A 22,695-nucleotide genomic window follows, 5' to 3' on the forward strand; every position below is an offset into this window, starting at 1 on the left:
CAAACTGATGGGACAACACAGAAATCAGTATCCATGTAACAATATTGTGGCGTTTCAGAATCATGTTATCCAATGCATTTTTAACAGGATAAAATTAAATTCTGAAGGAAGGGAAAAGTGTTGACATTTTGCAAAAAATTTTAGCCATTTTCATCAGGATTTAGAATTTTGATGACAATTCTAAATTTACAAGCAGGTCTAGATAAAGTATCGATAAATCAAGTTAATAAAAATGTTATTGTTTTCTTTCCAGTTTAGTATCATATTTACTGGAGAAGAATTTGTTGTGACAAACTTTAAAGTCAGGTAAGCCTCTGGCTGTATAGTGGTGTCACCTTGGCCCTCTGTCCTTTGAGCAAAATTGTAGCCAGGTTCCAAATACCCATTTCACAACTGGCCAGTCCCGTGACAAGGGTGTAAACCAAACCCCCAGACCTGTACAACTGCGATCATGTGGAACGCCCACGTTTTGTTTACTGGGCTCATTCACCTGAAAATATATATCCTGCCTAATGCAAGGCAGGTAGCTGCTGCCAAACTGAGACCTCATCTTTGGCCATATATATTGGTTCATGATGAAGATGAAACCTTTGCTGCCTCTGCAGTGTGTGAGCAATGAGTCAGGTGGGCTGATATATCTGGTATGCCATCCTGGAAATTCAAAAAGTACAGAAATTGTTACTTGCAGGAGATGGAAAGTAGGGCAGAGTGCTGGTACCTGCAGGGTTCGTTCACATTAGTACTACTGGCTCATGGTGGTCGCAAGATATTTTTTTTAGGTGACAGTAGAATGGAGCATGTTATATTTACATGCTTACTATGAAATAATTATTCTATTCTCTTTTGCTTGCAGGGGTAATTATCCACAAAGCAGTGTCTATAAGAGGGCTCATGTATGTAATTTGTTATTTTCTGATTTAAAAACTTACTTTTTCTTATCTCTGCATAGAGGATATAGTAGTTGCATGGTCTAAATGCTAATGCTATTGTGTTTTGTTGAAATTATATAAATATTGACCTTCAATATGGTAGATGTACTCCATGTAAATAGTTGGGCTGGAGAGCCACTGTGTCTCAATAGATATCAATAGATATCAAATAGATATCAAATAGATATGTTTGTCTGCACGTTCTGTGCAGACAAAGGAATGCTGGATGTGCCCAGCACTACCTGCAAGCAGTCTACTTTGCGATAGCCTTCTGGTGAGCACACTCATTGATCAGCGTTAAATACAGATCTGCTCTGCTGTCTGCATGAGGCAGCATCAATGCACTATGAGGTTCTGTTTTCTCCTGATGTACCTCTAGAAGTACTGTGAAACAAAGGCTAATCTAGAGAGTCAGGTCCCAATAACATTTAAAGCAATAGGCTCTATTTTAATGAACACACTGAGTTTCTGCTGTTTGCTTTCCTTAAAATCAACTTGCGCCAGTTGATTCTAACCAGCTTCTAACTTTTTGTGTCCTTCTGTGCGAACTGAAGATGATGGTAAAGCAGATGTCACAAAGGTAAGACCCATGATTATGAACTGGGTTTCCCTAGTTTCTACTGATTTCATTTTTAGGATGAGGAGGAATTATACCCCTCCTCGGCTGTTTTAGTTTCAGAGTAACTGTAGAACCTTTAGTTGTATAAAACAGAAAAGCACATGTGGAGTCAGAACCACAGTAATGCTTGACTTGGGGAAATGTATTTGAGCGTCCAAGGTTTCCCTCTCATACCGCATATCTTGGGAGGCTCAAAGTGCTGCCATGGCAAGCTGGGAGGTTTGTGCTGCACTGTAAGAGCGGGCTGTGAGCAGTATCCTTCACTGGGGCCAGAACAGAGAGTGGACTGTGCCCCAGAAGGCTGCCAGGATGAGTCCTGCACCTCTTCTGCATGAAATCCTAATTGCCTTCTGACAGGCCAGAAGAGGAAGGGGAGCTGGGTTCCCATCACTTTCAAGGGGTTGCAAATGGTTTACAAAGGCCATGCTGAGTGGGGACAACCATGTAGAGACAGGAGTGAGTTGGAAACACTTGAAACATCCCAGTCCTAAGGAAATCTCACTCGTTAGCCCTCAATTAAATTAGAGGCCCATTGAGGTGATCCACCCGCAACTGAAAGCTGGCTTCTTGCTTCTTTCTGCCATGTCTGAAGCCACTCAAGGAAAGATACAGTCTTTCTAAACCTCCTAAAGTCAGCAAACATAGTTATCCAGAAGAATAGCTGTTTTGAGGAAAAAAAGCTGTAATCCAGTGGAGATACTGAAAGCACTTGGTTAAATCTCAGTTTTCCAGGGAGCCTTGGAGTTTGCCACCTCTGTTTGGACACAGGGGTACTCAAGCACCTCATCATTTTATGACTAGCTCGCTCCAAACTTTAAAACATGGTTGAAAAACGCTTACTTGTGACAGAGATGTTCCTTTGCCGAGATAACGTGATTAGGAAACCTTTTGAGGTATTTACCATGAAACTGGAAATAGATTCTTCTACCTGTATTCCCAATAACTTGTACTTTAGAAAGCATTTCCAGCGATAAGGTACTAGTATACATAAGAAGTGGCATTTGCTGACATTTACCATAGGACTGCACTTATGGTGAACAAAATACATACATAAATTATCCAATTCAATATAATTTTCTGGGTTACTCCTTAATTTTGTAGCCACTTATAATTGTGAAATGTTACTAATATGGCGGCCTTGTTTGTGTATTATATTTGTAGCTACGTCTGTAAGGCCATTATAAAGGCCACATCACTTGAAATACAAGAAGTGCTGAGTCTCAAGCTCAAACAGTTGTTGAATGACACTTATGAAGAGGGACCATTATCCTTATATGTGAAACCTGAAGATGTGGCTGTCAAGCCAATAGGTAATACTTCATTAAAACCTCATTGGAGATCATATGCTTTGTAATTCTGGCTACAAGTCTTTTATCAAATTTAAATTTTGTGGAGAGGTTAGGCTAGAAAACCTCCTTGCAAGTAGCCAGACTGACCTCATCCAATGCACAAGCTGTAGAACATCATGCAATGACAGCAAGATGAAAAACTTGGGTTCCAGACAAACGGAGGTAAGCTAAAACTTGAATCCTGGTGCCAAGGCAGGTCTGAGCACCTTTGCAATGAAGGGAAGGTCAGGCTGATGCAGCTGCAAACCCAGGAGCTCCTGCTCACAGCCGGTGTCCCAGAGCATGGCTATTGAGGGAGGCCAGAGCCAAACACCGAAACCAAACCCATTGCGGACATGCTCTTAATGCCAGTGCAGATGGGATCAAGTCTCAAATTGCAAATAATCTCTTTGTTGGTTTGGTTACAATCTCTATCGCTCCTTAAAATACAGAAGTAAGCCAGAGATAAGAGCTAACAGACTGTACCTGAAATTCAAAACCACGTTTTATACCAAAGACTTACAAAAGATCAGCTGCAGACAATAGAACTACAAGCCTGGAGGAAAGACATTGAGGGGCAGCGTGAAAGCACCTTCAGATAGATTAGAGAAGCCTGCAGGATGTACTGTCATTAAATACGGTTTGTGATGCTGGGAAACTAACCCTCTACCTGAGAAGTGACTTTGTCAAACAAAAGAGAAGAAGGTCATAGAAGAACAGGTGAAATATTTAAGCAAAATGTTTTCTTGCAGCCAATAAACTTGTAAAATACTCCTATCCAGTCTGCAAATTACTGCTCAGTCCCATCAGGAAAGGAGGTCCAGAGAACAGCTGGGCCCCTGGGTGTCAGGGGGTCTTCTTTTTGACTATTAAATCTTTTTAAAGAGCTTTTATGTATTTCTTCCTCAGCACTAATGGATTGCCCAGAAAGCTTTTCACACACAACCTACAAGGGGAATTATTCCTGGCCGCCAACAAGTCCAGCTACCAAAGCAGAGGTCAGCTGCAAGAAAAACCCTCTGCAGTCTGCTCGAAGGAGTTGGTGAGTGATGAGATCATCTCATTTTGGTTCTTGCATGGGAAACAGGAGGGAGCACCAGGCTTTGTGTGATGGGAAACCAGATGGTAGTCTGTCATGGCACGCAGCAGTGCCATGCCAAGGAAGATGCAAAGTATACAGGGCCAGTCCAGCATGGGCTGCAGGAAAAGGGAGTGTTGCATCATTTCCATCACCTGCAGCAAGTGCAAGCCAGAATAGCAGGAAGCTGACTTTCTGCTTGAGCAGGGAGGGGAAACAGATGCACTGTAGCATTCTGTGCCATCCATTCATGGCGCTCTGCCCTCCAGCACCTCCAGATGCATTTCAAATTGCTCTGGCGTTTGGGCCCTGCTCCCACTCTGCTAAATGAGTGCTAAGTCAGATCTGACTTGCAAGTCAGTTTTCAAAATTGGGCTAATTAATTATATTCTTAGCCACTTAAATGGGAAATACGAGAAACATCAACTATTATATATTTTTTTCTTGTAACAATGTACACTGTTTTCATTTTTCAGTGCAATTAATATTGAACTTGAGCAAGCTTTCTGGAAGAAACCAAATATGACTGAATGTAAATTACTGGAAGAACTTCCAAATAGTATTTTAGACCTCCATGATATCAAGATAACAGAAGGTAAGGCACCAGATACTTCAGTGACACAGTGAATCAAAGTAAAAATAATTATTCTCAGATAATGCTTATGTTGGACATCTGAAGAACTGAAGCGACAAGGTGGTTTTATGTGCATCCTACTCACCTGGTCATCTTAAAGTGCTTTTAACGTAGATGAATTTTGCAGGTGCTTCAAATTTCTCTACCTAGCACTTTGAAGACTTGTCTCAAATCCTACACTTAGATTTAGAACTAAGTAAATAACCAATGAATAATGTGACAGGTTTTGCCTGTCTATACTCTCTCTGTTACCACATCAAATTAGTTCATAATATCTCATACAAAGAAGCACCAATCAGTGTATGGATTTGAAAAGTTTGTGCTGTAATTCATGTAAGCTATAAGGTGACCTTTACCACCTGATTATATCTTTTTAAGCTATGTCAAACAGTGCAAGTTGTTTGAATGGTGAACAAAAACAATACCACAGCTTATCCACCTACTCAGCAGTGGCATCAAATAATAGATCATTGAACGATATCTGCAGTTGCATACAGTCTGTCTGACTCCCAGGGTGTAAAACTCTGCTTCTATAAAAAAATTATAGAAGGATGGTGAGATGATGAATGGCAAATACAACTTTTCAAACTATACCATTCAGAGTTTGCTTTTGCTGCTATACCATTTAAGCAGCATTTGGGGAGAGGGGCGGATCTTGTGTAATTTTGAACTCACAAATGCTTGTAAACGTGACCAAAGTTAAAAGCAAGTATTATTTACAGATAATCTTCATAATCCAAAAGCAGGTGATAATATTCTTATGACAAGTACATTGTTTTCTTCCTTTAAAATACAACCTGAGATATCCAGATTTTACTTTGAAGTTTTTGCCAGTTTCATTGACATGTTGAGGGCTTACTGACTTATTCATAGGACATGGTTTTGTAATAGATCAGAAGCATTATGACCATATGGAAAGAGAGGAGAAGCAGACTAACTCCTTGCTTTAACATAGAGACATGTAGCTATATAGCTAGACATATAGCTATGCCACATAAATCATCTGTGCTTTCTTTTTTTTCAGAGAATGCACAAGATGTTGTACAGCATATTTTATACCTCTTGCCAGATGCAACACTGCATATGGAAGAATTAGAAATCATTGCAAGTAAAATTTCTGATATCGTAAGGCTTGCAGATACGAGCATGACACTTGCAGAGACTATATTGTCTATACTAAACTATATTTTGCTGCAAGAAATAGAAGATCAGAACATTAGAAAAATGACCAATAGGTAAGTAAGATAACTTGCCCAGAAGCGGCTTCCTAAGCTAAAACGGCACTATGGAGTAATTCATTCAGTCTATTAAAATATCACCACAAGAGTTAGCAATTTCTGTGCTTGGATCTTAAACATGTTTGTGGTTCTTAGCAGTAGAGATTGGGTATTGTGTTGTCAAAGGTGCTTTTACCAGAACCAGTTCTGCAGAAGTCACCATCACAGAGTTGTTCTCTATGGGCATCTCAGCCTGGAGGCAGATCAGGGAGACTGTCTAGCTGCCGTCTCATCTCAGAGGTGATCTTTACAGCTCAGCAGTGAGGTCTGTTGGCAGGTCAGCCTGGAGACACGTGTCTGTTCCACCAGCACGGCAGGCTGGAGTGCTGTACCTGTGCTGATAAAGATTTTTCAAACATAGCTATTCAACGTTAGACTTCAAAATCTACATTTAGGATCCTACGTCCATTATGTGATTCTCACACATGCTAAAATCGAGGTTGCTAGATAACTTTAAAAACATCTCTCTCCTTTGAGATCTTAAAGGTAACTCAACTACCTGTTTTTGAAATGTCTGGCTTCTGTTGCTGAGCAGCACACTGTTCAGAAAACTACTGCCAGCCTTTACAAAGGCAAATGCAAGTACATTTGACTAAACAGAGTTTACTCATTTCTGATTTGGGCAAGACAGCTTACCCACTTCTCACTGCATGGCCTGAACCTCCAAATAGGAAAGATTATTCTACTTTGCACTGGCAAATCCAATGCTAACCAACAGTGTAAGAGATGCGGTGTTCATCATATTAAAAAGCCTTTCAACATCTCTCATTTTAAAGACTCTGCCTATCTGCAATTTTCTCTCACTTGAAGTAAAACAATATTTTAATAGGAAATATTAAAATAAGAAATATAAAAAGCAAGAAAAATGAACTTTCCACTTAAGTTCTAGGTGGGGCATAGACTACGCAACAGCCCAGTTATTTGTACTGGACGACTATGCATTGCCTTTTCAAACTCAGGAATCCGCAAGGAGGAGTAGCCAAAAATAGCTTAGAAAATCTGCCAGAGAGAAAGTATTGAGTAGCATCGTGATCCTTTTGGCTGTATGCTCTCTCTTCAAAGTCTACCGCACTGCAGTGTGTGGAGTGGGGGCTGTGATAGCTGCCAGCACTCAACACCTCTGCCTTCTCAAATAGGCTGTGGGGTTTTTTAAGCAAAATATCCATTACTTTGAATTCTCCTCCTGTGAAATGTAAGGTTTTAGGGACAAGGATGATATTCTAATAGACCCTGGATTCCTGATCCTTAATGGAGATGGAGCTGGTATGTACAAATTGTAATAAAAAAGTCTTTACAACTTTTATGGACAGGAGAATCTTAGGTATTTTAATTTTTCCATAAATCAGACCTCAGAAGAACACGACCACTGTGATGATACCTGACGAGAGCTAGCATGATATCCTCACAAGAGCTATTATGCTCCTTCCTTCAGGCCTCTGTAGAAATTTTGGATCCCAGGTATTTTGAGGAAGTGGAACTCCAGACAGGCAGCTGTGGCTGAAAGGATCCCGTGGGGGTCCTTGTGTGTCTGTGTGTCGCACAAAATATGCATGAAGATAACACCAGACCAAAGGAGGACAGGAAGGTTTGCCTTTAGCCTGACGGGGTCAGCTGTCATACACATTTTCAACAGAGTATTATCCCTTCTTGCATACTGCTGAACAGCCTTAAGGGAGGCCAAACAGGATGCGGAGCTGTCTCTGACTCTTTTAATACCCATAAGCATTAAACAACCCTAATTTGCTGCTTCCTTTGGAATCCACCCTCTTCTCTCTACTTAGAAAAAAACCTGAAACACTGAGAAGAGGGCTCAGAAAGCCTGTGAAATCTCCATCCTCAGAGATATTCAGAGCAAGGACAAGACCCTGAGCAAGCTGACCTACCTTTAAAGTATGCCCTGCCTGGGGGAGGTGGGGAGTTGGATGGCAGACCTCCAGAGCTCCCTTGCAGACTAAATTACTCTGGCTCTGATATTTTACCTGAGGGTACAAGTAAATGATTGCAAATAATCAAATTAGCAGGTTTTACAAGTTACTGCCTTCCAGATGAAATGCAGTATTTGACTGGGTGTGAATTTTGACTCAGTTCTTCCCAGAACCACCTCATGTTGTCCCCACAGGACGGTATCTTCCACCTGCCAGAGTTTTGGCTTACTCAAACATGCTAACTCAATTGCTTGCTATCACTTGACCCTGTGCCAGACAAAATGCCATCTACCCCAAAATGGACCTGTTCTGCTCTAGTGATTGCTCCTTGTGATCATAAATCGGAGCAGAGGCTTTTAGCTGATTGTCTCCTGACTGCGTATTATGAAGCCAGGAGAACATTTCAAGAGATGTATCTTTTTTTTTTTTTCTTGCTGTTGCTCTTGGTAAAGTATCCTGAAGACAACCGAGGAGATAGGTTATAAGGTGACTTACACAGAAAGAAATACGTCGGTCATAATCACTTCCTTGGCTTTGCTGGTGATGCGTCCAGATCCCAGCGTGTTTGGAGGACTGGCTTTTGGCGTTACCTCCTATGACAGAGGCGTGGATCTCAAGGTGAGAGTAAAGTATCATCTCAGGGATGACTGACTAAACCAGACAATCCTCCTGCTATTTTGTACCGTTGTGTATTTGACCTGAGGAAGGCAGCTCTGAGCATGACATCTCTCTCTCCTGCAGATCAATGTTCAAGAATACCCTTTCAAAAAGGCCCTGGCCTCGGTGTTTTTGCCAAAATCACTGAAGAAGTTCTTAGGGATCGAGCACTCTGACCCAGACAAGCGTTCAAAGATCCAGTTTAAGTTTTTTGGCACTACTTCACTCTTTGCGGTAACTACGACTCCTAACAAACGCTAACACGGCAGTAATAATAGTAATACAAGAAAAAACGCAATAGCGTCATCTGTTCTGGGCGTCAGACTGATGGAGCACTAAGAAACGTGCAGGGAAAACGTACTCAGGCAGCAAAACCTTTGCTGTAGCAATGATGCTCTGAGAGGTGTCTGCAGACCTTAGACTTCTTGTTCATTTTCTGTAGATGATGCTTTATTCCAATACTGCTCTTCTGTAGGAAAAGAACATGCCCTAATCTTCCTCTGATAGTGAGCTCTTGCTTAAGGAACATGCATAGTACATGTCAAATATCATGAAAATAATGTCAAGATTTACGTCTCCATCAAAAGAATAGCAGCACTGATATGCAGCATTTAGGACTATTCTAGTATTTGCTCTGTTTTCTTAACTCGGGGGGGTGGGTGAGTGTTCTTTTGGTATGGTGGAGCATACAGTGTGCTGAGCAATGCTTTTCACACAGAAGAAGCATTCACAATTGTGTCTACTGTCTAATGAGCCTAATGATGTACAACTGGATGTTGTGATGTACTGAAATGATTATACAGCTTTCTCAATCCAGCTGATGCATCTGAAACTCTGTTCTGCTTCAGCTGATGTGGAGACTGTCCCTAAATTTGCAACTAACTACATTTGCTAATGTAGTAGCAAGTAGCTAAATTACCTCAGGCATCCCATGGTGTTTAGCGGATCAGCATTTCCAATACAATTTTTAAAAAAGGAAGCAGGGAAAAGCAGGATTGCTGGTAACTGAAATGACTTGGCATTTTTTGCACGCGTGTATTTTTCCACTGCAGGATGACAGTTTAAAGGAGAGGTTGAATACTTATGTCGTGAGTGCCAGCATTGAAAACACATCAATTCAGAACCTTAATGAGCCTGTGACTATTACTCTTCAGCACATAGACCAAAATACGGTAGGATGTGTTCATTTCATCAGAGACGTGTTGAAGTAGAGCCTATTTCACTTAGCCTTACAATAAACTGGCAACAGGAGAAATAAGCTTAAAACACTTTGCTGCCTGACCTCTCCATGATATATCAACCAAAACATTGACAGACCACACAGATCTCAGTGTTTAATTCCTGCAGGTTAGTAAAGCTTGTGTCTCCACTCTAAATCCATGCTCAGCAGCAAGGGACGTTTTCATTGTTTCCTTGTTTTGATCTGGACAACTTTTTTCAAGGAATAGTTTATTTGCTAAAAAATGGCAGGTTTTGGATTTGACTGAAATGATTTGTAGTTGCTCCGAATTTAGCAAATTGTTTTAGTCACAAAAAGAGGTAAATTTCAAAAAAATCAAAACATTGCATAGATGTTTTCAAAATTAATTTGCTTTGTTTTGTTTGAAAATGATGTTTCAAAACTAAAATCTATTTTAAATTATTTTTAAATGGGCATGGGTGAAACTTGTGGACTGAGTTCCACCTTAGCATTTTTGTGTTGCCAATGTTTATGGTCCAGCCTCCACACAAATATATCGCAAACTCAGGGCAGAACAAAATTATTCAGTAAGATGAATTTGATTAAAGTTCAAGTTAATAAGAGCTTGAAAATGCTGCTTTTATGGCAATATGCTCTTTCCATTCAGTTCTAGCAAGTAATATATACCCAGAAATTTCATCTAGATATCCCCCCTCTTCCGTCATTTTTACTCCACCAGGCCATCTGGCACTTCTCAGATTTTTTTTCCTCGACCTTTTAAAAATATCCTAATTAAATATTTAATGAGATATCATCCTAACCTACATCTTTGGCTCTCTGCCTAATTATATTTGACAGTCTACAGATCACACGTCTTAACAGCTTATCTGTTAGGGTGGCTTCCTGTAAACTCTATGCTTTATTAAACTTTATTAATAATAAAAGAAAATTAATCTGTGCCTTGGGAAAGTTTGCTGCAGCATTATGAGTAATAAACTAGAATGTCCCCAAGGGAAAACATTGCATTGAATACCCATTTAAATCTGTTCAGCTGTTTGCAATATGCAGGCAAGCTTTATTTTCTCTTAGGTGTCTTCCCTGCCTGGTTTCAGAGAGAGAGAGAGAGAGAGGAAACGCTGAAATTCTAAAATAAAGGTTTTCTTGTGTCAAGAATTGTTTGGGGTTTTTTATTATTATTGTATAAACTCTCAGGTTGTTATTCTAGGTCTTAGTCATAACTTTCGAATTTCACCAGTAATTTGGCATGACATCTCAGATACCACATGAAGCCAATGAGATTAGACATAGGAATCGGCCTAAGCTGGACAACTTGTCAGATTTTCTGCTGTCCTTAAAAGACTACAAGATACAGAAAGACTGGTAAAACTGGGAAAATCACCGACTCCCAGGACTTCCCTCGGTAAAGGGGAAGGCAAAAATTGCGACCCTCTGCTGGTTTTCAGTGCCATGGATGAGATGGCCGATATCCCAGCCAGTTCCCAATGACCAAGTGTCCAACTGCCCCTGAACTGCTGGCATCTCCAGTGACTTACAGACCCTATGCAGCACCACCATGCAAATAATCGCAGAGATCAGTGGGCTTTCTCGTCGAGCAGTAGAGAGGAAATCGAATCAAACTGCCTTAGTTATAAACCCTGACTACAGGCAAGATGCACCGTCTGCAAGTGCAGGCGGTGTACAGACGTACTGAATAAATGTCACAGCCTCCTTTTTCTCTGCTTTCAGGGTAATGCAGCAGTGCACTGCGTCTTTTGGGACTTTCAGAAGAACGGTAAGTGCTATTTACAGAGCTGCCACGCTTGCTCTGTCACCAGCCTCCCAGGGCCTTTGGCTCCTTGACATTTCAGCTTGAAACTTTGAGGCTGTCCTGTTGTGTCTGTGTTTCTGGTTTCCATTGGCGTTGATACCTCAGTAATCAGTGTTACTACTAGGGGATACGTGTCTGGCATTGTACAATGGTGCATCTACACGAATAAGAAGACTTAGTCTAAGAAAAAAGCAGAAATGCAATGAAACATCAGATGATTTCTCACAGCTCAGGGAAGTCAGTGGGGGCTTTGCTGTGGTCAAGTCTTGAATATGGCTCAGAGAGTCAACAGACACAGAAAGAGAAGTGTGTATTGGGTTAACTCAGAACACGTGGGAGAGGTTTTTCTCTGCAATTATTGGTGTTAGAATATATATATTTTTTAAATCAGAAGGTTAGCTTCTGAATATGTCATACACGCCACATAAATAGGGTCATAAATTCAAACCTACCAGGGAAGATCTGGCTTTTTCAATGCTACACTCTGCCTAAACAAATCCTCTGCCCTGTAAATATTTCTTGCCTTCTGTGTTTCCAAACCCTGCAGCATAATCTAGTCCAGCACACTTTTCCTTACCTTCCTGCTTTCTCCGTGTGCAGGCATGTAAATGACTTTAAATATTTCTTCATTCCACCAAAGGCTTTCATCCAAGTTTTGAGGTTCGCAGGCAACTATAAAAGATGTGTTCCTGTGTGAAATCTCACTTGTGTGCTGCTAAATGACCCTGCAATCTGTACTAACTTGAGCTCATATTCACACATTCTGCATGCTGCAGAGCTATAAATGACTGAGCATGACTAACTCTGCTTAAAAATCCCTTTTTCTCTATTACACAGATGGACTGGGTGGTTGGAATACATCGGGGTGTGAAATGGAATATACAGATATGAATTACACAATCTGTTTTTGTAACCATCTTACCCATTTTGGAGTCCTACTGGTAAGTACTCCGTGAATCATCTCCAAAAAAGTCCCGTGGCACTAAAGAAAGTCATCGCTAGTTTTGGGGAGAGATGGGAGATTCGTATCTATACAACCTGATATCTGCAATTTTGCCAAAATCAGTAATAACAAACAAAACGCTTATAATAATTTTTATGGTATAACATCCTCTAAATGTCACTTGCTTCAAGGCAAATTCATTTTACAGATGTAGTTTGTACTTCTTTGCAATGTAACTTAATCAACGTTAACGTTTTGTTTGCTGCATTGGAAATACTGTGTTAAATTTATTACCTGCCAGTGGCAACTAATGGCATTACATCTTTCTGAAAGTTTTATCTAGGCTCCATCAGAAAGGGAAGTTTGATATAAATATGGGAGATGTCATTAGCTGCTATCGTCTCTTATTTCTCTGTAATACAGAGAAAACTGCCTCTAAAAGTTGAATGTCAAAAAATGGGATGACTGCCTGAGAATGGGCCGCAACAAATGCGAAGTGTTAGGCAAGTTCAAAGCAAACTGAGTAGATTAAAGTTGTCTAATCCCAGTAGGATACAACCTACACGACGGGGTAAGGCCATCCCTTTGCCTTCGGATGCTTGCCCAGCTTCCCCTAGAGGTCAGCATTACCCTGCTCCCAGAGAGGCGCGAAAGCCCTCCCTGGTAGTAAAAATGCGACTTCTACAGGAAAGAATTTAGATTTCAGTCAACTTGCTAAAGTTTCCATTCAAGCAAAGAGAATTCAGTCTGATTTTAAGATCACACCTCTTCTGCACTGCCACTTCAGTAATCAGCACAGTTACCAGTATTTAACAGCACCGTCGATTGTACATCAGAGAGGTAGGTTACCAGTCTGAGGTTTGAAGTTTCACCAAATAGAAGAGAAACTGTGGCAGGGGACAACAAAATCCTCTCAATATTACACCTGGCAGCAGCTGTGGAGAAGCAGGGCCCAGCCTCCCGGGTGATTTTTGCGGAGGGATGCTTTCTGGATGTGCAGGATCCTCCCATGCTCCAAGACATTTAGCAGGTTTGTGCAGTTCCCAAGTGTGGCAGCTGCCATTGACACAAAGTAGAGTTTCTCCTGCAAAGTGAGCTCCCAGGGAATAATTTTGGCAAGATCCTAGAATCCTTGTTGAATCTGTGGTTTCTGAAGTACAGCTTTTCTAGCCTCACAACTTATTACTGCGTATTTTTACTAGTTTGGATATTCTGTAGGACTATACATTAAGAAACGCATAAAAATATTAACGGAAACCCTGCAAAAGTAGCAGTAAGCAGAACAGAAATTGATTTCTTTATCAATGTGAAAATGTGGAAAGCAATTTTCTTTATCTGTTATGGCAAACAACTGTGATTCTTTATCTTGTAACATAGGACTTGTCCCGGACAGAGATAGATATCACACATGATCGTATATTAACTCTGATAAGCTATGCAGGATGTGGTGCTTCTTCCCTTTTTTTGGGTGTAACACTGGTGACATATCTAGCCCTTGAGTAAGTCTGATCCTTTTTCTTATATCGCTTTTAATATTTTAGCAATAATGAATTTGCAGCAACTATCAGAATGTTTGGTAATATCTGATGCTGTGATGCCTAGGAGGGAGGACTGAGAGCTGACAGTATAAATATTGCTTTATTTTGACCTGTGACTGTGGTGAAGTAAGAGGGATTCAAATACTCATGCTTCAATACAAGCACCAGTCGGAACTGTTCAGCAACTTCTATGTTCCTAAATTTCTATCATTTCATAGATTTACCCATGGACATGGGTAAGATATCATATCAGCAATCTGGAATATTCCCTGTATATAGACTCTACATTGGATGATATCAACAGTAAAATAGGGAAACTTTTCTCTTCTCTTGCTCTTGGTCTTTCTTGTGTTTTGTCCTTTTGGATAGGTTTCGTTTTATACTGTATGTGCCAGTGCCATCCTGGCACGATGGGGCCCTAGACTTAGGTAACTGTGGGTGCTTTCATAATCCAGTAATATTGCAATAACAATAATATTTGACGCAGTAGTAAAAAGATGATGTTAAGTCTGTCTCTCCTCCACCAAGTGTGGAAAAACCTAGCAGGTCTCCATGTATATAGAAGCTCTGCTTTTTCAGGCTGGGAGATCTGCTTCAAAAACACACCAGTGATTTGATATAAAACACTAAGGTAGACACAACTTACACGACAGAAAGCCAATTTGTAATATGCTGAATACACATTTGTGCTACTTTGCATTAGCGAATGTACCCAGCACAGCTCATGCAATGATAACCTCGTGGACTTTCCCCTTCTTTTTAGAAAGCTGCGGAGAGACAATCCTTCAAAAATCCTGCTCAATCTTTGTGCCTCACTGCTGATGCTCAACATGGTCTTTCTCATGAACTCCTGGCTGTCCTCGTTCAACCAGCCGGGTCTCTGTATCACCGTGGCTGTGCTTCTTCACTACTTCTTGCTTGCAGCTTTCACGTGGATGTGCCTGGAGTCTGTTCACTTTTATTTGGCTCTTGTCAAAGTTTTCAACGTTTATGTCCCAAAGTACATCCTAAAATGCTGTATTGCTGGCTGGGGTAAGTAAGCAGATGTCTTCCTTCTCCACTTCTGTGCTTGTTAACTTCTCTAAGATAGGAGCATATTTGCAAAAGTAAGTTAGGACACTGAGCTAGTAGAAATGTGGTGCACACCCTAAGCCGTAAGGATGGATTCCTTCCCCCAGGCAGGTTCAGCTTAAGTTTCTTCTGTCCAGGGAGACATTAGCAGAAAGTGCCTGTTGCTCCCTGCACAGGGTCATAGGCAAGGAAAGGCGAAAGTGGGCATAAGGACTGCTTTCCTACCCCTCCTGCTCTTCACAGGAATGATTTATCATGGTACCTCACATCAGTGGGTGGGCCTGAGGAAGTATGAGCTGCCCACAGCCTTCACCCCTGCATTGGTGATGCTCAGAGGAGATTTTGATGATCTTCTCCAGGCCTCGTGTCCTTAGCTGCTGTTCTATGCATGATTCCCCTGCGGGGATGGATTTGGCTTTCATTTATAGCACTCCTGAGGACTTCACTGATTCACTTTTCCTCCAGGCACTGAGCATCAGGGACTTGTTTGGGAGAAACATAACAAAAAGGACTGAAAATGCTGGCTCAGCTGTTAGAAAAGGTGTTATCAGAGGCACTGACCCAGAGCAGGATTTCATCTGTGTTTTTTCGGTTGCCGTTAGACGCTGTTTTAAAGGGGTTTTTAGGCTTCTGAATAGTGTGCAGTGCATCATCATCTCCATCCTTAGATTTAATGTCACACATAATTGTTCTCAGGGGCAGCCATCCGCAACGGAGTTGTTGGCAGCAGTCACTCTCAACAGAAAAGCCTGAACTGAAAGAAATATGGGAAATGAGAAATGAGTGGAAGGGAAGACTGATAAAACACTGTCTGCAAAATGTCTGTTTCTATCAGATCTTAACGGAAAATGCTGTGGTCTGCTTATCTTTTGACACTCTGCTTTTCGTAATAATCAGTTTTATTTTACCAGATTGGATCCCTTCTGGAGATGTTTGAACACTCCCAAACATTTTGCAAACACAGATATTTTTATGCCCACTCATTTGTAATTTACGTAAATAAGGAGATTAAACCTGCTATGCCACACGTTTAATTACACTCATTTCACAAGGAGCTTTAGAGTTTGATCCCAAGATGTACATGTCTGCTGTAATTACTCATCAGAGATTATCTGACATCTTTCCATATTCTCCATTTCATCTTTTTTATCTAAATATCTCTTTTTCTCTTGCCTTCCATATTAGGAATACCAGCTGTTGTAATTACTATTCTCCTCATTATAAATAAAGACTTCTATGGCAGTGGATCACCTTCTGAGAGCAATCCATTCAGCAATTTGTAAGTATAATATTTTAAGCTTTTTGATGGTCACCAGAGTTTCTCAAAGATAGAAGAAATAACCAGAAGGCAACAACTTCTTTCTTGCTTTTGTCTTTCCTCCTCCATCTTAACCCTCTCCTTTTAGTGGTTCTGGTTCAGTGGATCATTTGGATGTATGGCTACTACACGGAGTAACTCTCACGTCAGTGGACTGGGCTTGGGGACAGGGAGGGCTTCTGCCAGTCAACTCCATTTTTACTTTCTGGAAAACCTCTTTCTTTACATGACATTAACTCAGTCTGATGGGACATTTGTATATGCTCCTGCGTCTTCTAGATTTCTGGTAAAACCTAAAGGAAGAATAATTGCTCTAGTATTTTGCACGTTTGCTTCTGGTTTTTTAATGTCAATTCACATCACTGTCTCTTCTTCATTTCGAATTCTTTTATTAAATCATCTCAACCTCCTCACTTTTCCAGTGGGAAAACACTGCATTCTTTCACCCTTTTTTAAAAGAGTTTTATAGCAAAGAGGGCTTCCATTTTTTACTCTGCTTTCTGTTTCACACAACCTGATCGTTTGTTGGTGAAGATTACCTGGAATATTTGAATTCTATCCTGTCGGAGAGGCAACACACACCCATGACACCTCAGAGGGAAAATTGTTACCCACCTTTAGCAAAAAGGGAGCAAAACTCACTAATTGCTGTCCGAGGAGAAGCTAACCAGTGCTCATCTTTGTGCTCTACTATTATTTAGGCTCCTAATTAAGTCATATTTAACTTGGTTTTCCTAAGGCAGTGTGTCTTTGTTAAGTTGTGAAACAACTGTCAGGTTTATTTGAATTTGGCAGGAAAATTAAAGTCTTGAAGTTATTGAATTTCTATAACATCCATAAAAAAGGCAAGCGGAGAGATTCTCTGAGTGCCTTTATTGGGGGAAAGTAATAGGCATTAGGGAATGCCCCTTACTGGGTATTGGAGAACCATATGGGAAACTTATTTTGGATACGAGGCTTCATTAGTTTCACTGCTCACAAAACTCCTTATTCAGTACATACTTCCCTTTCTTGCAGTTGCTGGATTCAAGAGAACATAGTGTTTTACATCTCCGTTGTGGCCTATGTCTTCTTAATATTTTTGACAAATACAGCCATGTTCATCACTGTTCTCCTTCAAATCCAGTCCGTGAAATCAAGGACACAAAAGAGATCCAGATTCTGGAAACGAGGTTTTCTCCAAGACCTCAAAAGTGCTTTCAGCTTGATGTTCCTTTTGGGCTTAACCTGGGGCTTTGTCTTCTTTGCCTGGGGCGCAGTGAGGATATTTTTCTTGTATCTCTTCAGCATTTTTAACACCTTGCAAGGTAATTTCTCAATGGAGTACTGCTATAAATACAACAGTTTAGGACTGTGGAATAGAAGTAAATTTGTAACATCATGTAATTCAAGCATGGGGGAAGAGGAGTGCTCATGTAGCTTTTGTGTTACAGTGTTCAGCTATTTTAATAGGGAAGCTCCATTGCAGGGGGATGACAGTGTTGTGTAGATAGCATTGCTGTGATAGCTATGCTATTGAAGACATGAATTCATGCCCTTGAAACATGGGTCTAAATAAATGCATATTTTCAGGAGCTGGCACAATCTTTTTCATCTGGGCATAAAAATGGTTGATAGAATCTACAGTGACTTGCAGATTATTCTTATACCAAATCTGCAGCAAGCTCTTCCCATTACCCTTTCATATGCACAAAGGACTCGGTGCAATTCTGGGCCAGCATCATGCTGGCCCAGGGACCATCGCTCTGCCCATACGTAACATACTGGTAACTGAGTGGCACACAAAAAGTTTAGAAAAGGGACAGCAGGCTGGAGAATCCACCTGAAAACCTGTGAATTTCTCTTCTTACTTCTTTAGGGTTCTTTATCTTTGTGTTTCACTGCCTAATGAAGGAAGAAGTAGTGAAGCAGTGCCGAGTACACTTTTGCTGGGGAAGATTTCGTCTGAGTAATTATTCTGGTAAGCATTGAGGGGTTTTGTTTAGCTCGACTCATAAGTCTTCGCCTGCTACTGGTGTCACATTTGTTCTACATTAAGAAGTAAGGCTCCCCTCAATAGCCTTTCTGCATTGCATTGGATAATTGTTCTTTAATAGGTCCTTATCCTCTTCTATTAACTGCTTATATGATACGATGATGGGGTGACAGCATGCAGTAAAAAACGTAGATTTCCGAAAAAGATTTCAGCTTGGTCTCTAATTCTGTTCTCACATGCCATTCAGCATTCCATTATGTGAGCTATGTCTTTGGTGGCCTTCCAGTCTTCATAAAGCTGAATTCAGAAACTTATGCAGGATATTGGACACACTAGTAGCTATTTTTTATGTGTGGGAGCTGGGTTTGCTCAGCCGGGGAAGGAGAAGGGAGGTGTAATTGCTGTGTTTGTCTATCTGAGGGGTGGTTATAGAGAAGAGACAGGCTCTTCTCAGAGGTGCACAGCAAGAAGACAAGAGGCAACAGACACAAGTCACAGCTAGGAAAATTCCCATTAAATACAAGGAAAAAGATTCTTCACAATGAGGGTAGTTAAATAGCTGACAGTGGCCCAGAGAGGCAGTGGAGATAGTCTCTCTCCTTGGAGAGTCAAAATTCATCTGGAGAGGTGCCTGATCCAACTCTGGGCAGGAGTTTGGAGTGAAGACCCCCAAAGGTCCCTTCCAACCTGAGTTATTCTAAGATTCTGCTATCTACCAGCTCAGCAAGAAATAACACGTGCTGTGGCTTATTCTGGGCCAACACGGTGATGCTGATTTTTCACAGAAATCTGAAAGAGCTGAATAACTTCAGTACCTCTGTATGTCTGTCAAAATCAGTTGACATAAAGAATGGGTATAACCAAGGAGAAGCTAACTCAGTTTAGTCTTTGCAGGAAGCCAGCCTGAAAATCCCGTATGAACACATATGTCCTGTACACAGCAGTCCTGTGCATTGTGTGCTGCCAATACGTAGCTTTCCATTTGCAGAGGGGGAATTCAGGTCTAAGTAGCACATAGAGTATTCTCCCTTGAGCACGAGCCAGCTCGATGCTGTACGATACAATAAGGGTAAGGCTGCCATTCCACTCCTTTGTGCGCCTCCTGTCTGCTTCGGTATGACCTTATCCAAATTAGTATTACTAGATTGGGTCCCTAAAGGGGAAATAGAAGACTGAATTGCTGGTATCCAGCCCCACCTGCACAAGTGTGACAGAGCCAGTGTAAAAATTAACAGCAGGAATTGTGCGTTGTGCTGCACAGCTTCAGGGCAGGTACAAGGGTGGCCCAAGAAGCAAGAACAGACCTTTCTCCTCCCTGATCTCTAGTAGTTTGAGACATGACACATGTACAGAATTTTATTCCTGTGCCTTCCACTCTCTGATTTCAGACTGGAGTGGGTCAGGTGCAACTGCTGGATCTACACCAAGGCATTTAAACCACAAATCACCGTCCCAGGCTTTGTGGAGTCTAAATTCTAATGGAACAAGCTCAACTTTCAATGGTTCAGATTTTCTCCCCAGGACTTCTCTGGATATAAATTTTAGGATCGGTAAGAAAAATAGCGTGCACTGCGTAGAATAGAATGCAATAGGTTCCATATGGTGACTGTCAAATCCCAACCAATGGAAATAAACAGGAAACCTTTCACTGCTGTGTCTATGCCAGACCTAATTTGGGGGTTAATGGCTGTGTTACAGGTGGCTTTTGCTGTACTAAGGAAAGTAAAAAAGCCCTTAAGATGCTGGTATGGCTCTTCTCCAAAAGGAAGGGAACTCTCTGCTCAGCCTCCACCTTAGGCACCCAAGAGATATTCTACCCTGGGCCAGCTGGCTGTCATTCTCACAGGACCTACTTCCAGTTAGGGAGCACTACAGCCTGTCTATCTCATGCATTCCCAAAAGAGCAAAGATCTTGGGGGTTACAGAAAGCTGAACAGGACCTGCTGTCAGCCTGTTTAGTCCAGAAGAATCCCAGCAGGAGATTTTGCCTTCCAAGATGGAGAAATCGTTGCAGACCCGTATTCTGAAAAAGGGATGCCTTTGTAGGAATTCTGACCCAAGCACCAAACATTCCTGGTTGTTTTTGGAAGCACGCTGATTTCTGTTATTTCTCCAAAGACCTTAAATCAGTGAACTGTGCATAGACAGGTTTCTTTCTAAATAAATTAAACCAAATTATAATCATGGAAAATTTTCCTTAATTCTTTTCCATAGCTGAAGTTCATTACAACCCGAGTGCTGTACCTGCAGAAGATGGTGAGACCAAACCTCCTTGTTCACGAAGAATACTACCCATGGATACGGGGCTGCACTATCCACAGAAAGCAAGATTTTTTCATTGATACTGAATTTGTTTCCTTCTGATTATCTAATGATGATTCTCTTTTGTGGCATGTAGAAATAAACATTGATCTAAGTAATTACTTTTAGTGTACAGTTATCACTCTGAACACAATTATAGAGCTAAAACGTCCCACGATTCAACTCTCTAGGCTTTAGTGGAGTGGCAGTGCTGACCACATAAGGATTTGGTCCCCCTGTGTTTCCAAGATTAGCCCTCATGTTAAACAGAGACTGGAAACAGTCTCTGCTTCATCATTAGCCCTTCTCATAGTCTGTCCTCTTTTTTTTTTCCTCTTTACACCCTCCTGCCATCCCTCTGCTCCCTTCTTCATCTGATACTTATCCTCAGAACCTAATATCCATAATACTGAGTTTCAAGTCATATTTTTGAGCCTGTTAGTTGACTGTATCAAGCATGGATGTCTAGGCTCCTCAATCAGTATCTTTCCTTACTTTTTCTGAGATAGAATTTGATCAACTTATACATTAAGAAATTGGACTCAGCTTTCCAAGAAGTTCCTTTCAGTTGTATGTTTTGATTTTCAGACGTGCTGGCACTGCTTGGATTTAGATCTCTAAAGAGATGTACATGCGTGTTTAAATGTTTGAAAATGTTGCCCAGTACCTTCAAATGGAATGTGGAAACAAGAAAAGCTGAAATTCCCACCCCTAATGGATATCCATGTGTACAATAAAGGTTTCAGATTACCTCTCCTGCAAAAAACCAGACCAATAGCAGATAAAATCCTACCATCTTCGGAGGCTGCGATTAAGTTCACCCTTTAGTCATACTTTGCTGTGAATACAGCAGGAGGTAAACTGCATTTCATAACATCGCAAGAGAGACTTAACTTTCCTCTCCTACTGAAGAGGGGCTTTCTTTCAACAAATGTGTTTGAATCGGTAACTTGCCTGCTCAATCGAATCCCAGTTTCGGTTTTGAATGCCTTTTTCTGCATCATTCAAGTACAGTTTTTTTGATGATTGCTAATACAGTAAAATACTAACCTGTACCGATGACAGAGAAGTAAAAAAACTGTAATGGAGCAATGTCTTAGAGCTGGTACGTACGATAGCAGATACAAAAGGTTCTTTCATTCTGTGAATAACTCCCACACAGCAATTAATGGAAAAAGATGACTATTTCAATGTACAGTAGCTACAGCCAGCCTACTTGAAATTAGACAGATCACCTTCAGTTCCTTGGCTTTCTGGGAGAAACATTAGCATTAAGAACATGCAAACAAGTTTCACCTCATACCCACTTGTTTGTAACTTGAAATTGCTTTCAATGAGAAAGAAATTTAATATAAAATACAGTTCGATATGTTGGATCCTTGAACTATCATTCTCTGCTTGTATTCTTTATTTTCATTAGTTAAACTCTTTGTTCCACAATCTGCTGCTGAATATAGGTTTTCCCTGCTTTGCAATGAGAAGCAGGACATGCTCTGCCATAGTGCTGCGTGCTAAAGCCGTGCCTGACTCCCCTTGCACCCCTAACCTGGCTGCTTCACACCCCAGGAGGGTCCTGTGAGGGTAAGGAAGGAGGCTGCGGAGGTCTTCGGAGGAACTGGAGCTTTAGTCCTCCCCTGAGTCCCTTTTACACCAGTTTGTCCCTGCCATGATATGGGTAAGTCTAGGTGGATGGATAGTCTGGCCCTGTTTCCTTCTCTACCACCCTTTGATCCTCACTGTCCTCCTTTGTGCAGTAATTCTTTCTGCATACACTATAGGTAATGGGCTTAAATTTAGACTAGACATTAGGTAACAATTTCTAATTTTAAGGAATAAGTGGTCTAGAGTGCACATGGAATTGCCATCATTGCAGGTCTTAAAAAACACTCATAGTGATAAGACAAATATCTGCCAGAATTGGTATAAGTAAAGTTGATTTTGCCTTAGGGCAAAGGAAAGACTGGAACACCTGTTGAAAGTCCTCCCAACTCGATTTTCTTTTACTCTAATTTAAAATAAAAAGGCAGCAAAAGAGGATCAATATGAGAACAACATGAGACTGGCCTTGACTCCTGTGTACCGTAATTGTTCTAT

General features: G+C 41.0%; 1 protein-coding gene across 1 annotated transcript; it reads left to right on the top strand.

Moving 5' to 3' along the window:
• The first annotated feature begins 259 nt into the window (after positions 1-259).
• On the top strand, positions 260-20,716 carry ADGRG4 (adhesion G protein-coupled receptor G4). The gene is made up of 19 exons (XM_076347608.1): positions 260-306; positions 854-893; positions 1,484-1,509; positions 2,710-2,858; positions 3,786-3,918; positions 4,431-4,549; positions 5,613-5,823; positions 8,243-8,408; positions 8,532-8,681; positions 9,500-9,619; positions 11,374-11,419; positions 12,293-12,396; positions 13,776-13,897; positions 14,700-14,968; positions 16,193-16,286; positions 17,343-17,632; positions 18,184-18,285; positions 19,689-19,850; positions 20,515-20,716. The coding sequence occupies exons 3-19, from the start codon at positions 1,484-1,486 to the stop codon at positions 20,640-20,642; spliced, it is 2,391 nt and encodes a 796-aa protein (XP_076203723.1). The 5' UTR covers positions 260-306; positions 854-893; the 3' UTR covers positions 20,643-20,716.
• Positions 20,717-22,695: the final 1,979 nt, after the last annotated feature.

This window comes from Aptenodytes patagonicus, chromosome 9 (assembly GCF_965638725.1).
Source record: "Aptenodytes patagonicus chromosome 9, bAptPat1.pri.cur, whole genome shotgun sequence".
Lineage (NCBI taxonomy): Eukaryota > Metazoa > Chordata > Aves > Sphenisciformes > Spheniscidae > Aptenodytes > Aptenodytes patagonicus.